This window comes from Notolepis coatsorum, assembly GCF_963971535.1.
Source record: "Notolepis coatsorum genome assembly, chromosome: 11".
Lineage (NCBI taxonomy): Eukaryota > Metazoa > Chordata > Actinopteri > Aulopiformes > Paralepididae > Notolepis > Notolepis coatsorum.
Genome location: NC_140175.1, coordinates 41,466,808 through 41,488,874, shown reverse-complemented (window position 1 = coordinate 41,488,874; position 22,067 = coordinate 41,466,808). Strand labels below are relative to the sequence as shown.

Here is a 22,067-nt window from a genome sequence, read left to right as displayed (position 1 = left end):
CATTTGAGATCGACCGACGCAGATCCTGCCTCTATCACTATTAATAATAATATAAATAATAATAAATAACCAGTTTTAAACTAAATTACCATTCTAACTCATGAGATATCCACCCAGAGTGATACATGCTTCATGGGACAAATTGCAGGCAGTCATCAAGGCTGTATGAAAGAAGCCTTCCACTGATATCAACATTGTATTCTTTAATTTCACCAGGTGGCAGCAGAGGTGGATTCAAAAATGGTAATGGCCTTCAGTCTTTCCTACACTGGTATCACTGAATTTGTTTCTTGTTTGATATTCAGTGCTGCAATGTAATGTTCTGGGTTGATTGTAATCAACAATGTTGAGTTGTTTTTCCCTTGAAACTTTATTTTGCAGGGGATGACGATGGAGGAAGAGAAAATGGTATGACAGTTTTATTTTGAGCACATCGCTGGTAAACTAGATTTTAAGTCAATCAACTAATCCATTAGATGACTAGATTAGTCTGTTGGTCAGCCCTACTATATAGTGTGATGCATGTCTTTTGTGATGAATGCATGTTTACTTGTTTTTATTTCACAGGGTTTGGAGGACGAGGTCGTGGAGGCATGGGAGGCTTCCGCCAAGGTAGACACTTTCAAAACAGCAGTCTGTGTATGTTTTCAACAATACTTTGTTTACCAATAGGTTAAAGTGTTATTAATGAAATATCAGTTCAGGAATTGTATTCATAAGCTAGCGAATTTCGATGGGAAATAAATGCGAGCGGCCATTTTGTTGTAATCATTATGATGAAGGACACTGTTCTTTCAATGAGTAAACGACAAACAAACGACTTGTGGATGATTCTTTTTTATTTCTTTTTCGGCATTATCTACCACAAAACTAAACGTTATTGGCATAAATTAGAACTTAGTTAGTTTATCTACCTTTCTGTGCTGACTCACTCCTCTACTTATCTCATTGCAGCAGGGGCACCAGCCAGCAAAACCCTCATGGTGAACAACCTCTCGTTCACTGTCACAGAGGAAGCTCTTCAGGCCACGTTCGAGAAAGCGGTTTCCGTTAGAGTTCCACAGATGGACGGCAGACCAAAAGGGTGAGTAGAGGACATTGGTTTTGGTGTTTAATGACCTCATGATCCTCTTGTGTTAATTGGTGAGTCAAAGCACGTTTGGAAAGGCCTCCCATCAGCCTCTAGGGCCAGTCTAGGGGGTGAGAAGTAGAGTCTGTGACCTATTATGAGACTCATCATCCCTCCTTTTCTTGGCACACATGCGGTCGCTCAGTGTGAAATGTACGGGGGTAGAACAAAGCCAATGCTATGTCTTCGGTACCAGTGTGTTATCGTCCACTGATTCTATTCTCAATCGCTGGCACAACCTTTAATGGTACCATGTACTCGTATAAATAATGTGGAATACACAAAAAATTTAATCAAAATCCAACTGCAACCTAACTTCACCCTGGTAAAAATACTCGTTAAGAGCGCAATTCTGTCCTGTTGTGTAGTTAGTTAGAACAGTCTCTCCAGCCTCTAGGGGATGGGAAGTAGTCTCAAAGCACAGTTTGCTTCGAGGGGGCATCTCCCATGTGCCCTGTGAAATGAGCCTGAGCCACCATAGATGTGTTCCGAGGACACTTCCAATAATTCATTCTCAACTGTCTTTTCTCTCCCTGTGCAGCTTTGCTTTTGTGGAGTTTGATAATACGGACGATGCCAAAGACGCTCTGGAGAACCTAAACGACACAGAGATCGAAGGCCGGACGATCAGGCTGGAGTTCAGCCACAGCAGAGATGGTGGCAGAGGAAACTCAGGTTGGTCCACCTCACAACTCCTCAGAGTGGAGAAATTACCCAACATTCAGAACCTTAAACTCTTAAGCACAGGCCCTTTTCACAGTAGACATTTTGACTATTTACATTTAGTCATTTAGCTGACTCTTTTATCCAAAGCGACTTACAAGTTCTGTACGACAAGTCATCAGGAAGGGCACAACTCTTATCAGCTGAGTAACAATGTTCATCAAAGTGTTGGGTGCTACAGTGTAGGTTAGTTTATTAGGACAAGTGTATGACACTAAAGTTAGTTAAAGTTGGATATCTTATATAAAAAATTTATATATTTTTCGGCTGTTCTAACTGGGGTGGGTAGTTCATTCCACCATTGTGGGGCAAGGACTGAGAATAGGCGGCTTCTCTTTGATGACCCTCCCGGAGCTCGGATAGGAGTAGGTTTGAGGCAGCCAGAAGATGCAGAGCGTAGGGGTCTTGAGGGTGTGTAGTTGGAGACCATTGACCAGAGGTAGGCGGTAGAGTTGTTCCGATACCAGTATCGGAAATGCCGCCGATACTGCCTAAAATGCTGGTATCGGCGAGTACCCTCTAATGCTGCGCTCCGACTGATGCCACGTAATTTATCAACAACACTGCGGTCTGAGTGAGCATTATAAAACAAACGTGTGTTTAACCGACCGTGAATTAAAGTGTCAATGCTGTTTGTCATTTTAACAGCAGATACTTTCTTAAATGCCATCCTCCCGACAGAGCGGTGTTGACGGGGAGCTCAGATGGGTTCGATGGGTGGTGTTATTAGCATTGAACAGCTAACCGAAAGCTAGCGTTAACGTTAAAGGTTTAGCCATAACGTTACCTTTGCTAAAGTTGGGGCTATTCATAATCTAGCAATAATGGCTGCAGACCTGCAAGCAAAGTACAGCAAGTTGGCAAAGGAGTATTCCAACGTAAATCACATTTTCACCAGTAACGTTAGTCTTTCCATCTGCCGGTAGCTCATGCTAGCTAACCTAGCTCACGTTAGCGTCGTCACTGAACCACCTCGTGTACACAATTAATGACATGTTGCGGACAGCCATATCGGTGACAATGTTTAGCTTTTAGTGCCAAATGATAAGAGTCTGAGGCGGAGTCTCAAAAGAGAATGTTGAATATTTATTGTGCAAAAATCACAACAGAGCCTCTACTACTAACTGAACCGGAGCCTTCTGGTAGCAAGTGCAGCAACTAATAATGTCCGTGTGGATCATTGGAGTAGGGTATATCTGCAGTGCTGCAGCCCCACTCATTGATTAATGATACTAATACAAATCTATACAATCACCTGTTGTTGAATAAATACCATTACTTTCTAGTTATAACTAAAAAACAGTATATATAAAACAGTAGCTGTATATATATATATAAAAAGAATATATATAATTTATATATATATATATTTTTTTTTAATGTATGCACTGGTATCGGATCATTATCGGTGTCGGCCGATACCCAAAGCTTAGGTATCGGAATCGGATCGGAAAGGAAAAAATGGTATCGGAACATCTCTAGTAGGCGTTGCAGTAGTCGAGGCGGGAGATGACTGTTGATTGGACGACCAGTCTGCCTCAGTTCCTTTTGAAATAAGTTCCATGTAGATGGGGCAGAATAGGAAATGCTGTTTTTCTGAGTTCTGTACAGGCAAATTGTACAGAGTTAAAAGAACCCCTGACTGCAGGCCAAAATGACTGTCTGCACCATGAGGGATGACTGGTAAGAAGGGAACAGACCGAGGAGAGATTTATACATGCATTAAAGCGTTCCGTCTCCAGACGGATTTCAGTCTTTTTAATTTTTTTTTCCGTCAATTTGATTTAGAGTCTGACGGAATTGGCTACCCGGTATAATATGTTTGTAGATGCGTAGGGCATTTTGACCATTCTAACCAATCAAACGTGAGCTTGACGCACACACGCTGCTCACAGTGCCCTCCCCCTCACAGACCTGTATCATTTGCACCGAAGATAGCAAGCGTGCAGGTCCTCTTTTAACACCACTGAAGCATTAAACAATGGCCCAGTAAACTATTCACTTTAGTTTACTACACGAGGCGTTCTCTAACCAACGTTATCTAGCTGATAGCTCATAACATAATTGAAATTCGTTTTTGAAGCTGTGGCTAACGTTAGCTAGCTACCGTTCTTCGGGTGGCTAACTGTTAGCTACCTAGCAACTGTAGCTTGCTAATACGGGCTGTCCTGGCTGGCTAACTTTTATTTCGCAATGGAGTGGAGCTAACTAACTGTACAAATCGGTGTGATTGGCTGAGACTGTATTTTGTACGGTTGGCTGCCTGGCTGTTGTGGATTTGGATAGCCAGCTAGCAGCTAACATCAACTCAATGTCAACACTATGTTGACACTGAGCGAGTTTGCCGACAGCAATGTAACAAACAATATGGTCCGTGCGGAACCATATTGTTATTAGCTAACGTCAGCATAATAACGATAATGGAAGGAGTAAGCCGGCCACTAAAAAGAAAACACACGCAGTGTTCTCAGACGAAAGGATGAGCGGCACCACCCAACAAAAGAAAGTTACGAGAGGATGGAAGTTTGAAGATAGCAGTGTTTCAAGAGACTGGCTAGGCTACAGTCTGATGCGGGGGCTGTAGACGTTGGTGAGTTGTTAACTTGTTCCGTGTTCCGCAACTATGTCAAAAAGAAAAACAGAAACAACACATTTGTCATTGTCGTGTTAATTCACAGTACAAATATGTGAGTCCTCTGCTGTGGTTGTGAGTATCCTTTATTAGCTTAACTCCGTAGCAACATCACAGGTGTATCTGTAGACGGTCTCCTCCCCACTGTATATTCTCTCCCCACCGTATGTGTATTTTTTCTCCCACCCACCCTAATGTACATAATCTCTGTTAGGATATATGGGTAACGGTACTGTATATTTGCATATCGTATATGTCACAAATGTAACATTACTATATACCTGTCCTGTAGTATGTCATGCATGTCCCTATGCCATAAATGTTGTGTATGTCATAAATGTCACTATGAATTGAAAATGGGGGACCCTGATGTAAAAGACAAACTTCTTTCTAGTCTGCATCCCCTTAACAATTGTGTGTATTGAGCCGTACTGTATTGTACCCATTCTGCAATCTGTTAAATATTGATTGATTGTTATAACATATTGCAGAATCGGTACAATACAGTACATCTCAATACACACAATTGTTAAGGGGTTGCAGTTGACTTTCCTCTTGTTTACATCAGGGTCCCCCATTTTCAATTCATCATAACATATATGACATACTTGACATACAGATAGATAATACTGCTACATCTATACATTTATGACATACCAGATTTACAAATACAGTATTGTTTGTGATACAATAAGAGTCTAAAAAAGAGTATATACATTTGACGAAGAAACTGTACATTGGAGGGGGGGGGGGGGGGGGGGGACTGTACATTGGAGGGGGGTGAGGGGGGTAACTACATTGGATTATCGACGAAACCTAAACAAGTAGGCTCCCTTAAAACGCCAACGCTATTAAGAAGAAATACAGTGGAGGTTAAAATAAGAATATGACTTGGCCTGAAAAAAAGTTCAGTCAGGAGATTTTTTTTTGCTTTAATCCCTGCACATAAGACCCCACTGCGAGAGTGAACCAAACCCCTCTCTGGTCTCGAAAAAGAAATGACTAGAGGAGAAACGGCATGCATGGGACGCTGAAAACAGCCTCCAAGCCTGATTTAAACTAAAGACAGTTTCTGCTGAGGGACAGGCGGGAACTGAGTCACGAGAGAGACGTCCCAGACGGAAGTGGCGAGCCTCTAATATGTGCTCGGCCTCCCATACCAAAGAAGTAGCCCTACCAAAACGACTGGTTGGAGCTAAATGCACTGCACAAGTAACCATAGAAGGTAACGAGTGCAGCTGCTTACTCGATACAGGCTCCCAAGTGACAACGATCCCGAATTCCTTCCATCTACCCATCCACTCCTTATACGACCTGCTTGAAGTGGAAGGAGCCAACAGTCAGGAAATTCCCTACCTCAGCTACGTCGAAACTACAATCACGTTTCCCAAGAGCATGTTCGGAGTAGACATCGAAGCGCCCACCCTAGCGCTGATTGTGCCTGATATGCGCTCCTCTCTGTCATCAGCGCTGATGGGCACAAATGCCCTAGATATCCTGTACAAGCAGTACGCAGACACCACATCTCAGAACTACCAATCCCTGCCAATCCATACGGCTACAAGGTAGTCTTGAAAACCCTTGGAGCCAGACATAAACAGTCTGCGGATTCCAGCATGGGCGAAGTGAAACTACATGGCAAAGATCTGTTCAGTAAGCCTACAGTAACCTATATACTTGTTTCATGTTTTGTTTAAATAAAATTAGCCGTTTCTGCGCCAAGAACGAGTTTACTCGTTATTGCCCGCCATGTGTTCAGCGCCAGAAACTAGTTTATTCGTTTTTGGGATCGTTATTTAGTTTATTCGCTATATCTATTCATAATTCATAGCTGCAGCCTCTGGTATACCCTTCAGAGCCTGTCTGAGCTGGCAGACGGTCAACAATGCCCTCTACTGCCACGCCCCGCTACGACGGTCATTTCATGTATGGACGAGGAGACATAATAATGATGATCTAGCGTTGATTTCAGGATGATTAGATAATCAGCAGAAAAATTACAACGTGATGACTGGATTACAGTAAAATGCCTTTTTCTCGTCTTTTTCCTGGAATTACTGAAAATCACCCAAACCATACTCCATTCAAAACGGTATAAAACTAAAATGTACGGATGAAGAAACAATCTGTCTCTGGCATCTTGACTAGAAGCAACTCACAGACTCGACGGCGTTATTAGACCCATAGATATAATATAAGATATATTTTAAGCATGCAAATGTCAGTCTAAAGCTGCGGTTACACCTTTCGTTTCATTTTCGTTTCATTGTCATATGCGTTTCGCCGTGACGTTGCAGCCTCGAGTCACACTTTCGTTTTTGTCACCTGAGCACACTGATGTAGTACACTGCCAAAGCAGTAGGTGGCGAACATGAAGGCAATTTCAACCAATCGGAACTTGAATGTGCCAATACACTTCCTGGAAGCTCCAGCAAAGGAATTGTCAACAAGGCAGGCGCCTATGGGCGCCACCATCTTGCCTATTTACTCAATGCAGCAATTCTTTTTCAGCAAAGCCTAATAAAAGTGCAATAAACAAAACGGATACATTCACTGTGTTCTGCCTGTCATTTGTTTAATGAAACAAAACTAACATCAACACAAGTGACCACCAAGAGCGGATAGTTTAGTCTAAAAAAAGATCGGTAGCATTGTTAGCAGAGTTGTTCCGATACCGATACTAGTATCGGAAATGCCGCCGATACTGCCTAAAATGCTAGTATCGGTATCGGCGAGTACACGTAAATTCTAGCCTCCGATCCCATGATGTAATTTATCTCCTGCCGAGTCCTGCGGAGAGTGAGGATTATAAAATGAACATGTTTTAAAGTGTGATGCTGTGTCATTTTAACAGCAGATACACTTTCTTAAATTCCATTGTCCCCGACAGTGCGGTGTGACGGGGAGCTCGGACGGGAATCGGGATGTGTTTGGCTGGTGTTATGATAGCATTAGCTGGAAAGATAGCTAGTTGGAACAACATCCGCTTTTAACGTTACATCAAATCAGATGATCGCCTGTCCTTTCTCCAGGACCTAACACTGTGCGTGACCGTCTATCAACAATAATGCACCCACGGTGAATTGTATTTAAGTTAAGTAGCTACGGACTAGCGTTAGCTGACTATTACTAACGTTATCTTAATGTCGATGCGGGAAGGCGAGCTAGGTCAGTTAGCTTAGCTTGATAACGTTACCGTGTCTAAAGTTGGTGCTATTCACATAATCCAGCAATAATGGCTGCAGACCTGCAAGCAAAGTACAGCAAGTGCCAAAGGATAAGAGTCTGAGGCGGAGTTTCAAAAGAGAATGTTGAATATTTATTTTGCATCAAAAACCACAACATGAACGTTCTATCTAGTCTAACTAGTTTACAGACTGAATAGGGTATATCTGCAGAGCCACTGAGTAGCGAGTGCAACACCGTTTAATGTCCGTGTGGATCATTGGAGTAGGGTATATCTGCAGTGCTGCAGCCCATACTCATTGATTAATGATACTAATACAAATCTATACAATCACCTGTTGTTGAATAAATACCATACGTTCTAGTTATTACTAAAAAACAGTATAACAGTACCTGGAAAAAAAAAAAAAAAAAGTATAATTTATATAATTTTTTTTTAATTTTTTTTTAATGCACTGGTATCGGATAAATATCGGTATCGGCCGATACCCAAAGCTTAGGTATCGGAATCGGATCGGAAAGGGAAAAATGGTATCGGAACATCTCTAATTGTTAGCTGCATGCTAACGTCAATGGAGTATGCCATTATAACAGTATAGCATTGTGGCTAGAAGCTAACGTTAGCTCACGCTATTTAGCCAGCACCAAACTGATATCGAGAGCTATCAGTAGTTAGATAACATTAGAGACAACGCTGTGTGTATTAAACAAAGGTGAATAGATGAATGGGCCATTTTGTTTAATGCTTGTTAAGTTGAAAGAGGAGCTTTGAGCTAACAGGATCTGATAGCTCACGTTAGCCAGCTGCTCATGCAATCGGTAATGCTAGCAGAATGAATGGATGTAAACTTTATTTAACATATTGCATATGGGTACAATACAATACGGCTCAATACAAACAATTGTTAAGGGAATGCAGACTGTTGTAGCTTGGACTGGGATCCTTATAACAATAACTTCAAAGTGCTTATGGGCGGAGCCAGGCCATAACAGCCTGAAATCTTGAAGCTGAAAAATGATGGTTGATTACTTGATTAGAAATATAAAACAATGCATCTTTTTGAATTGTGTAAAGTTGCCCAAATAGTGCTAGGAATAGCAGTACATGTCCCCTTTAACTGGTTCATCTGCCGGTAGACCATAGAGCCATATGAAATTCGTGTTCACGGAATTGCAGAATTGACCAATAAAAATGGAATCGACTGTAAAACGTGGAATATTGCAGAATTTGGTCTTATCTGGACTGAAATTCTGTTTTCGGGAGGAGATGTAACATTTGATGCAAAGCAAACATTACCGAAATCTTTCCGGTATCACGCTCTTCTAGACAGGGTTGCGCTCTTAGTCCCGGACTATTCAATTTATCATTAGAGCCTTTAGCACAATATATAAGACGATCCCAATCCATAGAACCAATCGCAATCAAGGGCACACAACATAAAATTAGTTTATATGCGGACGACGTAATACTGTTCATGCAAAACCCTAACACCTCGATGCCTCATCTTCTCAAGTTGATTGATGACTTTGGCAATCTATCGGGATTTAGGATAAATTGGACAAAGTCGGCTTTCCTTCCACTTAATGCCCCTGCAAAAGAAATATACTCCTTCCAGAAGAAATACCAATGGTTAAACACTTCAGATGTTTGGGAGTTGAAGTATTCCCTACTATAAGCCAAACGGTGAAGTACAATTACATAAAAATCCAAGATAAGATCAAATACGACTTTGACAGGTGGTCAAAACTTAAAAACTCAGTACAGGCACGGGTATCAATAGTTAAGATGGATGAATGAATGAATGAGAACTTTATTAACAGATTGCAGAATGGGTACAGTACAGTACTAGGATGTCCTACCTAGAATCAACTTCATTAGCTCAATGCTACCGTTACCCCCTCCAGATGGTTACTGGAAAAAATCACACTCTACCGCATACAAATGTATTTGGAATAACAAACCTCCACGTATAAAAAGATCCACCGCACAGAGAAACAAAGCCGATGGAGGTATGGCATTTCCAGATTTTTACCACTATTTTAAGGCGTACACTTTAAGACCACTTACAACCTGGTTTGATTCCCAAGCATCAGTATCCTGGAGAAATTTAGAAGTAAATATAGTAGTACCACATAGACTGCAGGACATTGTATACACCAAATGATCAATTAAGCAATGCGAATAGAAATTTGGCCCCATTATTACTCATGCGATCCGGATATGGCGTGAAACACACAAAAAATATTCTAACCCACATCAATGGCATAGTCATACTCTCCTATTCAATAACGATGCACTCCTGATTGGAAAACGACCTATAAGATACCCTAAATGGGAAAAGCAGGGCATACACACATTAGGAGATGTTTTCAACAAACAGGGTTTTTGTAGATATGAAGACATGCATAAACAATTTTATCTCACCAGTTCCACATATTATTTTTACGCACAGTTATTGGTATGTTTGAAGGCTCATGGAGTCTCATTAAGGATACCAATTGAACACCACAGATACCATAAATTCTTCTATGAAAGAGAGAGGTTTGTATCAGATTTTTATAATCAATTACTAACGTCCTCGTATGGAATCCTCCCCCTAGACTCAGTCTGGAGGAGGGATATACCAGACCTGGAAATAAATTTTGATTGGCAAGAAGCCTGGGCAAACGTTCGACTTGCGTCACGTAACCCGGACCATCAACAAATTAATCTTAACTATGTTCATAGGACTTACCTGACTCCTATAAGATTGAACAGAATGGGACTTAAACAAGACTCCAGATGCTCCTTATGTACAAATGGGGATGAGGGTACATTTATGCACATGTACTGGGATTGCCCACCAGTTAAGATATTCTGGAAAGAAGTGTCTCAGCAATTATCAAATTTCTTAATTCTGAATATACCTGTACACCCCTCTGTATTGCTGTTGAATGATGTTTTTGAGTTTGCAGTCCCTATACAGCTAAAGAGATTAGTTTTATCTGGTATCACAGCGGCTAAAAAGCTGATGGTATCACGATGGTTTCAACCGGAAAAAATTTGTCTGAAGGTTTGGATTCTTACATATCTTGATGTGATTTATCTAGAAATATATACAGCAAGAATTTTAGGTGTCGGTGAATCCAAAATTACAATGTGGTTAGAAGTGGTGGAGAGAATAAAAGCTAGCATATGAATTGTAGTGCCTGGTTAGGAGCGAATGATAATGGATGGATTATCCAAGTGGGGGTCCGGGCGGGGGGGGAGCGAGCGAGAGCATATGTGTGTAGGGTATTAGATAGCAGGTATTGGGTGTATATCTCGTATAATACATTTATTTAAATGGTGATTTCATTGGATGTGTACTGTTAATTAATGCTTGTATATCTAATTTTATGTTTATGTGTATGTTTAAAAAAATTATTAAAAAAATAAAATGTAAAAAAATAAACATTACCGGGGACGCTACAGCGTGTTACACGCAGCAATGGCCAAGCGTCTGGCTGCTTCGGTGTTAACGTCGTGCTAAGAAATTCAGCACTAAGCCTTAAATTCAGAGCAGAGCAGTATCCTAATGACTTTTATGCTAACCGGCAATAAGGTGTTTTGCAAATTCTGTCAACGTACCGTGGACTGGACCCGCAAAAACACGTGCGAAGATCACTCCAAAAGCCATGTCAGGAACACGGAAAAATACTGCTTCCCAAAACACACCAGCTCTCTAACGATGATCCCTGGTGATCACAATATATACAGCTAGAGGGCGAGGCTAATCACTGACACTATTGTGATTAAATAGCTATGTAACGTTACAGTACATAGGACTATAGATGGAAATGATAGCTTCTTGCTAAAACTGGTGCACCCATCGACTATTTGTTTAATGCAAATGATTCAGTACAAACAAGCAAACAAGGTGAGCGACTCCATTGGTTTAATGTGCTGACAGCACATATCCCTTTCCCAGCGGGGCAGTCAATGAGTTGAGGGGTTAAAGTGGAAATGAAGCAGTGCGATAAATACATATTCATAGCATCACATTAGTATTTAGATAAGCCACAGAAGAAGTCACGTTATAAAAATAAGCAGTTTCTAAGAAAAAACGATTTGTTGTGTACATTTCTGAAGCATTTAGCATTATGGGCGCGGCCATTTTGTTGCTGACGTCATACCGGGGGTTGGGTGTATACACTCTGGTTAGCTGCCTATATTGAATGGGTCAGTCAGCAAATAAAATGTTGCCTACAAAACAACGGGACCGCGGTGGTTCTGTTTGTATTGCTCCTGGCTGTTCAAACTAATTTTACCATGTGAGAGAGAGGAAAGTTGGTTAATTTCCACAAACTACCAGTGAAAAAAACTGTTGTTGACATGTTGGCTCGGGCTGGCTGCACTCAGGCGGCGCGACCAGCCTGTTGGACAGGGAAGGAGGATCTGCAGAGAACACTTCATTGCCTCGGATTATGTTGTTGGGGTGGGATGTTTGTCCAGAAGACCACTAATCAGCTGAAGCCGGACGCGGTTCCCTCGGTCTTCGACAGACAGACCGGCGTTAGCTCTCGGGAGCGATCGCTAGCTAGTTGGCACCAGCCGGGGCCCGGCGTTAGCTCTCGCTAGTTAGCGTTAGCAACCGGAGCGTCGCGGAGCATTCAGCCTGCTGGCTACACAGCTTGTGTAGCCAGCAGGCTGAATGCTCCGCGACGCTGGTTGAAGTGGGTCTAGGTAGCCAGCAGGCTGAATGCTCCGCGACGCTGGTTGAAGTGGGTCTAGGTAGCCAGCAGGCTGAATGCTCCGCGACGCTCCGGTTGCTAACGCTAGCTAGCGAGAGCTAACGCCGGGCCCCGGCTGGTGCCAACTAGCTAGCGATCGCTCCCGAGAGCTAACGCCGGTCTGTCTGTCGAAGACCGAGGGAACCGCGTCCGGCTTCAGCTGATTAGTGGTCTTCTGGACAAACATCCCACCCCAACAACATAATCCGAGGCAATGAAGTGTTCGCTGCAGATCCTCCTTCCCTGTCCAACAGGCTGGTCGCGCCGCCTGGGTGCAGCCAGACCGAGCCAACATGTCAACAACACTGTTTTTTTCACTGGTAGTTTGTGGAAATTAACCAACTTTCCTCTCTCTCACATGGTAAAATTAGTTTGAACAGCCAGGAGCAATACAAACAGAACCACCGCGGTCCCGTTGTTTTGTAGGCAACATTTTATTTGCTGACTGACCCATTCAATATAGGCAGCTAACCAGAGTGTATACACCCAACCCCCGGCATGACGTCAGCCATGACGTCAGCAACAAAATGGCGGCGCCCATGTTGAAAACAGGGATATTATATTATATTTTTCAGACAAATAAGATAGATTTCACATTTGATTATAGAACCCTGTCTTACACAAGGTACACAACAAACAAACTAGGATCACATTGCTCACTGCTTCATCTCCACTTTAAATGCCATACTTAAAAATCTTGTTCTAAAATTCTAAGGGATTGGTTGGAGGAGGATATACTGTAAGAACAGTACAGAGATTAATACCAGTCATAATCTATGAAATTGCAATTTTTGGTCAACATTGAGGGGGGTGAACCAGATTTGACTACCTATGTTAAAGTTAATCATGTAAATCCTTGATACATTTTTCTCAATTAGTTTTCTGAGTTCTGATTCTCTTAAAATGTCAAATATTATTGAAAGGAACTGTTTAAAGTGGACTGCTTGAAAAGTAATGCCTTAATGTTTTTAAAAGGCAGTGGCGAGGGTGGAAGAGGAGGCTTCGGCGGAGGTGGAGGTAAATGATCATATTTCAACTACTTCCTACATCCATGATCATATTGTTCAGGGAATGTCTGAATCCTGACCTGTCTGAAAATGTCAAATATTATTGAAAGGAAGGCGGCTAGGTGGTGCAGTGGGCAAGGCACTCGCCACCAATGCTGGAGATGCTGGGTTCGAGCCCAGCTCCACATTGTTTTCAGTTTGGCTGGTCGTCCGTACTAATACAATTGGCAGTATTAGGGGGAGGGAAAACTGAGGGGTGGGGATCGGACGTTGTGGACAGCGACTCCTACAGGTCTGTTGGTGCGCCTGCGCAGTAGAATCAAGAAGCGATGGGGTCGGCGCCCCTCCAAGCGCAGACCCCTGACGCTGAAAGATCGCGCCGCGCAGGTGAAAAGATGCGACGGCTGCTACCTCGAGTATCGGAGGGGACTCGTGCTATGTATGGCTTCGTCCACATTGCAGCCGGCTTGTGGGAGGCAAGAAACATGTTCGAGACGGGGGAGGGTTGAATTGGACGATACGAAATTGGGATGTAAGAAAAATAGAAAAAGTGGATAAAAAATATATATATATTATTGAAAGGAACTTTAAAGTGGACTGCTTGAAAAGTAATGCCTTAATGTTTTTAAAAGGCAGTGGCGAGGGTGGAAGAGGAGGCTTCGGCGGCGGTGGAGGTAAATTATCATATCTCAACTACTTCCTACATCCATGATCATATTGTTCAGGGAATGTCTGAATCCTGACCTGTCTGATATTTCAGGTTACCGTGGCAAAGACGAAGAAGTATTCTCTAAAGGTTGTACAGTTATTCCTCTTATGAATTGGATCATGATTGATCTTGGGACAGTTCATTATATTGTGAACCGCATTCCTGTTTTTAATTGTTGTCAACAGGTCCCACCAAGGACAATGAAAATGAAAATGAAGGCGAGGACACCAGTAAGTAAATTAACCAGTTGTTTACATGCCAAACAATTTGTTTGTCAGCTTCTTAAACTTGTGTTGCTAAGAAAAATGTAATTGTATATTAAATTCTTTTTTCTCATTGTGTCTCGAGGACCAAAGGTGACATATATACCCCCGCCTCTCCCTGAGGACGAAGACTCCATATTTTCCCACTACGAGTCTGGTATTAACTTTTCAAAGTATGACAACATCCTGGTTAATGTCAGTGGCAGCAACCCACCGAAGGCCATCATGGTAGGTGTCCATGGCTGGCTTTCACTGTCGACACATTCGCCACAAGCTCAAAGTACTAGAAACTGGTAAAACTTCAGCCAAGTAAACTGCCTATGTATTCTTCCCATCAGACTTTTGAGGAGGCAGGATTGTGCGAATCTCTGAATAGGAATATCAGTAAGTCTGGTTATGTAAAGCCAACCCCGGTGCAGAAGCACGGCATCCCTTTTATCTCAGCTGGCAGGGACCTCATGGCCTGTGCCCAAACTGGATCTGGCAAAACGGTAAGATAACCCTGGGAAAATAAGTAAAGGGGCATGATGTGGGTTTTCTTTTTTGTCAATTGACGAGTCAATTTTGTGATTAATGTGATTGTCCACTTTCAGGCTGCGTTCCTGTTGCCAATCCTGCAGCAGCTGATGGCAGATGGTGTGGCGGGCAGTCGTTTCAGCGAGTTGCAGGAGCCTGAAGCAATCATAGTGGCACCAACGAGAGAGCTCATCAACCAGATCTACATGGAGGCCAGGAAGTTTGCCTTTGGGTATGTGTCAGAGTAGCTAAATAAACAGGCTTGAGGCAAAAATGCAGCTGAAATTGAGATCAGTGTGCAAAAAAGGTCCCATTTTGGCTTTTTTTTTTTTTTTTATCTTTCCCCCCTCCTTCTTTTTCCGATTTTTTTTTCTCCCATCCCACTGTTAGTCGTTATGCCAATTCCCAACCCCCTTCCTGGTTGTTGCGCACTTTCCCCTACTGTTGGTCCGAGAGGCCGGAGACTGTCGCATGCTTTCCTCTGACGCATGTGCAGCCAGCCGGCAGCCAGCCTGGCCGCGCAGATTCTCACCGGGAGAGTAACGTGTGGAAGGTCGCACTACCGCTCTCCAGATCCTACCCTTGCCCTTGCTGAGCAGGCGCCCCGACCGAACTGTAGGGGTCTCTGTCCACAACGCCCAGGACCCACCCACGGCTCCCCTCCCCCTAACTCAGCCAAACGAGTTAGTATAGCGATCAGCCCGAGCCAAGGCAATGCTGACTCTCCGGGAGTCGAGACCACAGCCATTTTGGCTTTTAAAAAATATTATACAATCAGAGTATACCAGAGAAATGCATCCACAGTTGTTACTGTATTGTGATCATGCGCATTAGTGACATTACTGTAGAACCCCACCCCAGTTTTGGCGAAGTCTAAAACAGGGTAATTTTTCTTTGGGAGTCTTGTAGACGCTGGAAACTAGGTCTATTGTAGAGAAAATAAAATCCACCCTGGTATGTTGTGTCAAAATGGGTAATGTTTTTTCAAATCAAACTATTGATTTGATTCTGTAGTTTGACATTTTAATGTACTCTACCCAAATAAAAGAAGGTGAGAATAAATTCATAATTAATTTACTTCCCTCTGACCTTTTTTAGGACTTGTGTGCGTCCAGTAGTGGTTTATGGTGGAATCGCCACTGGACACCAAATCCGAGAACTCATGAAGGGATGCAACGTATTGTGCGGGACCCCAGGAAGACTCTTGGACATTATTGGAAGAGGAAAGGTAATGGCGCCATAGGCAACAGCAGCTACCGTCGTAATCCAGTGTAAACCTGTGAATGTCTACAGCCTTTTAACTTGGTTCAAAGCTAACAAGTAGTTGCGTACCATGTTGCCTATAGATTGGATTGAGTAAGCTCCGCTACCTGGTGCTGGATGAGGCTGACCGCATGTTGGACATGGGCTTTGAGCCTGACATGCGCAAGTTGGTGGGCTCCCCTGGCATTCCCTCCAAAGAAGAGCGGCAGACACTCTTGTTCAGTGCCACCTTCCCCGAAGACATCCAGAGGTTTGCAGCTTTGTGTATTGTACCTGGACTGGAGGGCTCTAAGAGCAGATGACACTTTGCACAATCAGAGCCAGCTGACAAGCTGGTTTAAAATCTTTTGCTTGTGATGTCAAAGTACTACTAACTGTTTGATGTGGTTTTAGATTGGCAGCTGACTTCCTGAGAACTGACTATCTGTTCCTGGCTGTGGGTGAAGTGGGCGGAGCCTGCAGTGATGTGAAGCAGACGCTTGTTGAGGTCACAAAGTTCTCTAAGAGAGAGCAGCTTCTGGAGATCCTCAAGGCCACTGGTAATGAGTCTCCTCTTATTCTCATTACCACATGGCTGATTTTTCTTCTCACTCATTACCACAGAGCTGACTTTTCTTCTCACTCTCACTCTGTAGAATGTGTTGACTCTAAATCTGAAGGGAATATTTGAAAAAATACTTGTTCCCTTGTGTTACATATTTCCAATGTTAATTGAGGTTTAGGGATGCTCCGGTATCAGTAAAATAGCTGGATCGGGTATCTGTTAAAAAACGGATTTAAAAAATAAATAAAAATCTTTTTATAATAAATAAAATAAGAAATAACTTCAGTACATTTATATCTGTGTTAATTTGTTACATTTAGTTTCACTAAGTTAGGAAAGTGTTAGGAAAGTAATGTTTTAAGTCAAGCCTGATGTTGCCTTGTACAAAAGAATTATCCCAGTCTCTTCCACACAGTGACAGTGAGGCATACAGTTTATTAATTGAATGAATGAAGTTTATTTTCTGTCTTTGTTTACAACAAATCAAAAACACACTTGTGATCCTTTACAATACTTAAAAACAAAATATATTTCAATAAAAAGGGGGGGGGGGAACTTGGATACAAATTGAGTCCAGACTCATGCATTAAAGCGTTCCGTTTCAGTCTTTTTTCTTTACCCCCCCCCCCCCCCCCGTCAATTTGATTTAGAGTCTGATGGAATTGGCTACCTGGTATAATATGATTTGTAGATGCGTAGGGCATTTTGACCATTCTAACCAATCAAACGTGAGCTTGACGTACACACGCTGCTCGCAGTGCCCTCCCCCGCGTCTATACTTTCCGTAGCCGCATTTCTGTCAGACGCTCTCTGATTGGCCACTGTTGCCCAATCGCGTGACGAGCTGTGTGCCCATTTCCGCGTCGAACAGCCTGCAAACTACCTGGCGTTCTATCGCCATGCTCTAAGACCAACTCTAACCTTAACCAACTTCGAAAGAGTGCCTAAGCTTAACCGTCGAAAGAACTTGCCGTCACGCTCTAAGACAAACTAACCTTAACCAACTTCGAAAGAGTGCCTAAGCTTAACCAGTGTAGAAACAGGCGTCGGCCAATCGGAGAGCGTCTTGCCAGAAATGCGGCTATGGAAAGTATAGACGCCCCTCCCCCTCACAGACCCGTCTTGTCACAGACCCGTATAATTTGCACCGAAGATAGCAAGCGTGCAGGTCCTCTTTTTTTTTAACATCACTGAAGCATTAAACAATGGCCCAGTAAACTATTCACTTTAGTTTACTACACGAAGCGTTGTCTAACGTTATCTAGCTGGCTAGCCGATAGCTCATAACATAATTGAAATTCATTTTTGAAGCTGTGGCTAACGTTAGCTAGCTACCGGTCAGCTAACGTCAGCATAATAACGTTAATGGAAGGAGTAAGCCGGCCACTAAAAAGAGAACGCACACAGTGTTCTCAGACGAAAAGGATGAGCACCACCCAACAAAAAGTTTCGAGAGGAATGGCAGTTTGAAGATAGCAGTGTTTCAAGAGACTGGCTAGGCTACAGTATGATGCGGGGGCTGTAGACGGTGGTGAGTTGTTAACTTGTTCCGTAACTATGTAAAAAAGAAATGGAAACAACACATTTGTCATTGTCGTGTTACTTCACAGTACAAATGTCCTCTGCTGTGGTTGTGACGAGTATCATTTAGTAGCTTAACTCCGTGGCAACATCACACGGGTGTATCTGTAGACGGTCTCCTCCCCACTGTATATTCTCTCCCCACCGTATGTATCTTTTTTCTCCCACCCACCCTAATGTACTTTCTCCTCCCCATCATAATGTATATAATCTGTTAGGATCTATGGGTAACGGTACTGTATATTTGCATATCGTATGTCACAAATCTAACATTACTATATACCTGTAGTATGTCATGTATGTCACTATGAATTGAAAATGGGGGACCCTGATGTAAACAAGACAAACTTCTTTCTAGTCTGCATCCCCTTAACAATTGTGTGTATTGAGCCGTACTGTATTGTACCCATTCTGCAATCTGTTAAATATTGATTGATTGATTGTTATTAACAGATTGCAGAATGGGTACAATACAGTACAGCTCAATACACACAATTGTTAAGGGGATGCAGACAAGAGAGACTTTCCTCTTGTTTACATCAGGGTCCCCCATTTTCAATTCACCATAACATATATGACATACATGACATACAGATAGATAATACTGCTACATCTATACATTTATGACATACCAGATTTACAAATACAGTATTGTTTGTGATACAATAAGAGTCTAAAAAAGAGTATATACATTTGACGAAGAAACTGTACATTGGGGGGGGGGGGGGGGGGGGTAACTGTACATTGGATTATCGACGAAACCGAAACAAGTAGGCTCCCTTAAAACGCCAACGCTATTAAAAATGAATACAGTGGAGGTTAAAATAAGAATATGACTTGGCCTGAAAAAAAGTCAGTCAGGAGATATTTTTTTGCTTTAATCCCTGTCCAGACTCCAGTAATATGTTTATGATTTTAATTGCAGCAAAGGAGCGCACAATGGTCTTTGTGGAGACCAAGAGACAAGCTGATTTTATCGCAACATTCTTGTGCCAGGAGAACATTGCTACCACAAGCATTCATGGGTAAGTGTAGAGGCGCTTTGATCCATGGCATTCTTGACGTTATGTTATGCAGATAACATCTTTGCTGAGGATCATCTTGTTGTGTGTCCTGCCAGTGACCGTGAACAGCAAGAGCGTGAACAGGCTCTGGGAGACTTCCGCTCTGGCAAATGTCCCGTCCTGGTGGCCACCTCGGTCGCTGCCCGAGGGCTAGATATAAAAGATGTCCAGCACGTGGTCAACTTTGACCTACCAAGCAATATTGAGGAGTATGTGCACCGCATTGGGAGAACGGGCCGCTGCGGGAACACCGGAAGGGCTGTGTCATTCTACGACCCAGAAAAAGATAACCAACTGGCAAGGTCCCTAGTCAAAATTCTCAGCGGGGTAGGTCACCTCACTCATCAAGCATTGGTGTATTTAGTGAGCCAGATGGTTTATATCAGTGCTTCTCAACTGGTGTGCCCCAACAGGTCAAGTGTGCTGTGGAATTTTAAGCGAGTCGGTATAGCCTTCCATAAAAGATTTTTTTTTTCTTTTCTTTTTTTATATTATTATATATATACAGGTGTACAGCAGATACATGATCCCATGGCCAACTAAACTAAATAAAGACGGGACAATAATAATAAATAACAATAACAACAACATAAAAGAAATGTTAAATTGCATACATTTCAATGCAACAGCGCTCCCTTACCCAAGAAAGCTTGACAACCACTGATCAATATATCTTAATTTGATTGACAGGCACAGCAGGAAGTACCCTCATGGCTTGAGGGGTCTGCGTTCAGCGCCCACGGCACTACTGGCTTTAACCCACGAGGAAATGTCTTTGCCGCCACCGATTCCAGGAAGGTAGTTTATCTTGATCTCAAGTGAGCTTTTTCAACAGAAAGAAAAGTTGAACCCCTGCAATTCTGACATGAGTTCTTCTCCTCAGGGTGACAATCCAGGAAACGCTCAGCCAGCTGCCCAGAGTGGAGGTGGCGACGACGATGACTGGGAATAGACACAGCTTATTTATTTTCATTTATTTATTTTATTTTTTCAACTAGTTATTGTACATTTTCATTGTATGCTTTTAGTTTAACTTACATGTGCAGTATCTGTATTGTTTGAAGAGAAAATGATCATTTGTACTTCAGTGGATATAAGGTTTGAAACTGCAGTAAAAAGACATTACTGTTGTTGGAAAGACCCAAACTTTTGATCTGTGAACTTGAAGCTTCTCAAATGATTGTCTTATGATTGTTTTGATTTTTCTTCACAAGATTTTATTTTGCTGTGACTGATTGCTGTGTTGAAACGAACTACCGACTACTTACTTAAATGCATGTCTTCAGTGCCACGCCTGTTACCTGTGCAACATTTATAGACGTTCATCATATTTTCCAGCAGTTGGACTTTACAGTGATTCTACTTGTTATTTTCAGGTGACTTGTGTTCCTGGTCACATTTCAATGTACACAATGTGGAGAAAATGCATATCGCCACTATAAATATTTCTATTTACTATGAGTAAGTGCATCATAGGTTTTTCAAAATGTAAGATGGCTGTTGCTTGAGGTATTTTTATCTGCCCACCTCAAGATTCACAGTTTACTTAACTTCCTGTTCAGTTGAGCAATGATGTAACCCCCCCCCCCCCCCCAAAAAGAAAGAACTCCCTTCATAGTTTGCCCCATTTCCTGTATTTCACACTGTGTTGTGAAGAGGGAGAGCAAGCCTGTATATTGTTAGCATTGGGAATAAACAACGTCGTTGGATTCTTGCTTTGTCCCATCACTCCTGAAATTATGCACCTTTTTAGCTGTGTGCGGTTCCGTATGTGAAGATCCCATAGAGCTTTTTAATAGCACATCAGATGGAAAGATGTACTCTGTTCCAGTCCAGTACATCGCGTTAGTGATCTCGGTCATCTGTAAAGGTAAATAGTTTACATAAGCTTTGCTTGTGGTTGATGCAGTTATACATTTTGGGTGCTTGGGAACGTGTATATATTTAAAAAAATATATAACCAAGTTTCTTTATTTCCTACTTATTTAAATGTCCTTGCTGTAACCACCAATATTTAGTAAGCAAACTAATTCAAGGGGAATTCATTTGAGTTTATTGATGGTATTTGATTGCAGACATTTGTGACCAAGTGATCCATTTATCGCTAAATGACAACCATGGCCAATGAGCTGTAGGGCTAAATGCATCGACAATACTGAATGAATAGAGTTTCAACATGACAACCTGTTTTGTACATGGCGGTTTAATAAGGAATATCAAAATTAATGGGTTTATTACTCGTTATTGTAAACTAGTCGGAACAACCTTGTTTTCCTGTGTTTTACCTATCCACTGTACATGAATTGGGCATTTTCTTTTGAAGGTTACCAAAGCTGAACAGTTTCATCTCGGTTGGTATCATTTGATTAATATTCAGATTAATAAGAACGACCCCAGCGCTATTGAGCTCACAACATGTAAATTAACCCGCTCAACATTGATACGACTAAAATAATCTGTAGAGCTGCTGGAAACTAGTCTAGAATATTATTCTCCGCCATTGACCAGCTACTCGACACTGCCCACACCCTTCCGAGGTCCTCTACATGACCTCGGACTAAATGCTGCCAATAAAGTCAATTATAGACCTAAGGGCAGTGTTTGACACGATTGACCATGGTATCTTAATATATTGTCTCGGAAGGTTAGTTTGTCTTTCTTGATTGATTAACAGATTGCAGAATGGGTACAACACAGT

The 22,067-nt window shown here is 42.2% G+C and overlaps 1 protein-coding gene across 1 annotated transcript; it reads left to right on the top strand.

Moving 5' to 3' along the window:
- Positions 1–593: 593 nt before the first annotated feature.
- ddx4 (DEAD (Asp-Glu-Ala-Asp) box polypeptide 4) lies at positions 594–20,321 on the top strand (the record flags this gene model as incomplete). The annotated part of the gene is made up of 16 exons (XM_084324912.1): positions 594–612; positions 955–1,084; positions 1,671–1,804; positions 14,062–14,103; positions 14,190–14,228; positions 14,324–14,368; positions 14,487–14,629; positions 14,740–14,892; positions 14,995–15,149; positions 16,016–16,145; positions 16,264–16,430; positions 16,574–16,719; positions 19,231–19,330; positions 19,426–19,696; positions 20,060–20,167; positions 20,253–20,321. The coding sequence occupies 16 exons, from the start codon at positions 594–596 to the stop codon at positions 20,319–20,321; spliced, it is 1,851 nt and encodes a 616-aa protein (XP_084181038.1).
- Between the last annotated feature and the right edge of the window lie 1,746 nt (positions 20,322–22,067).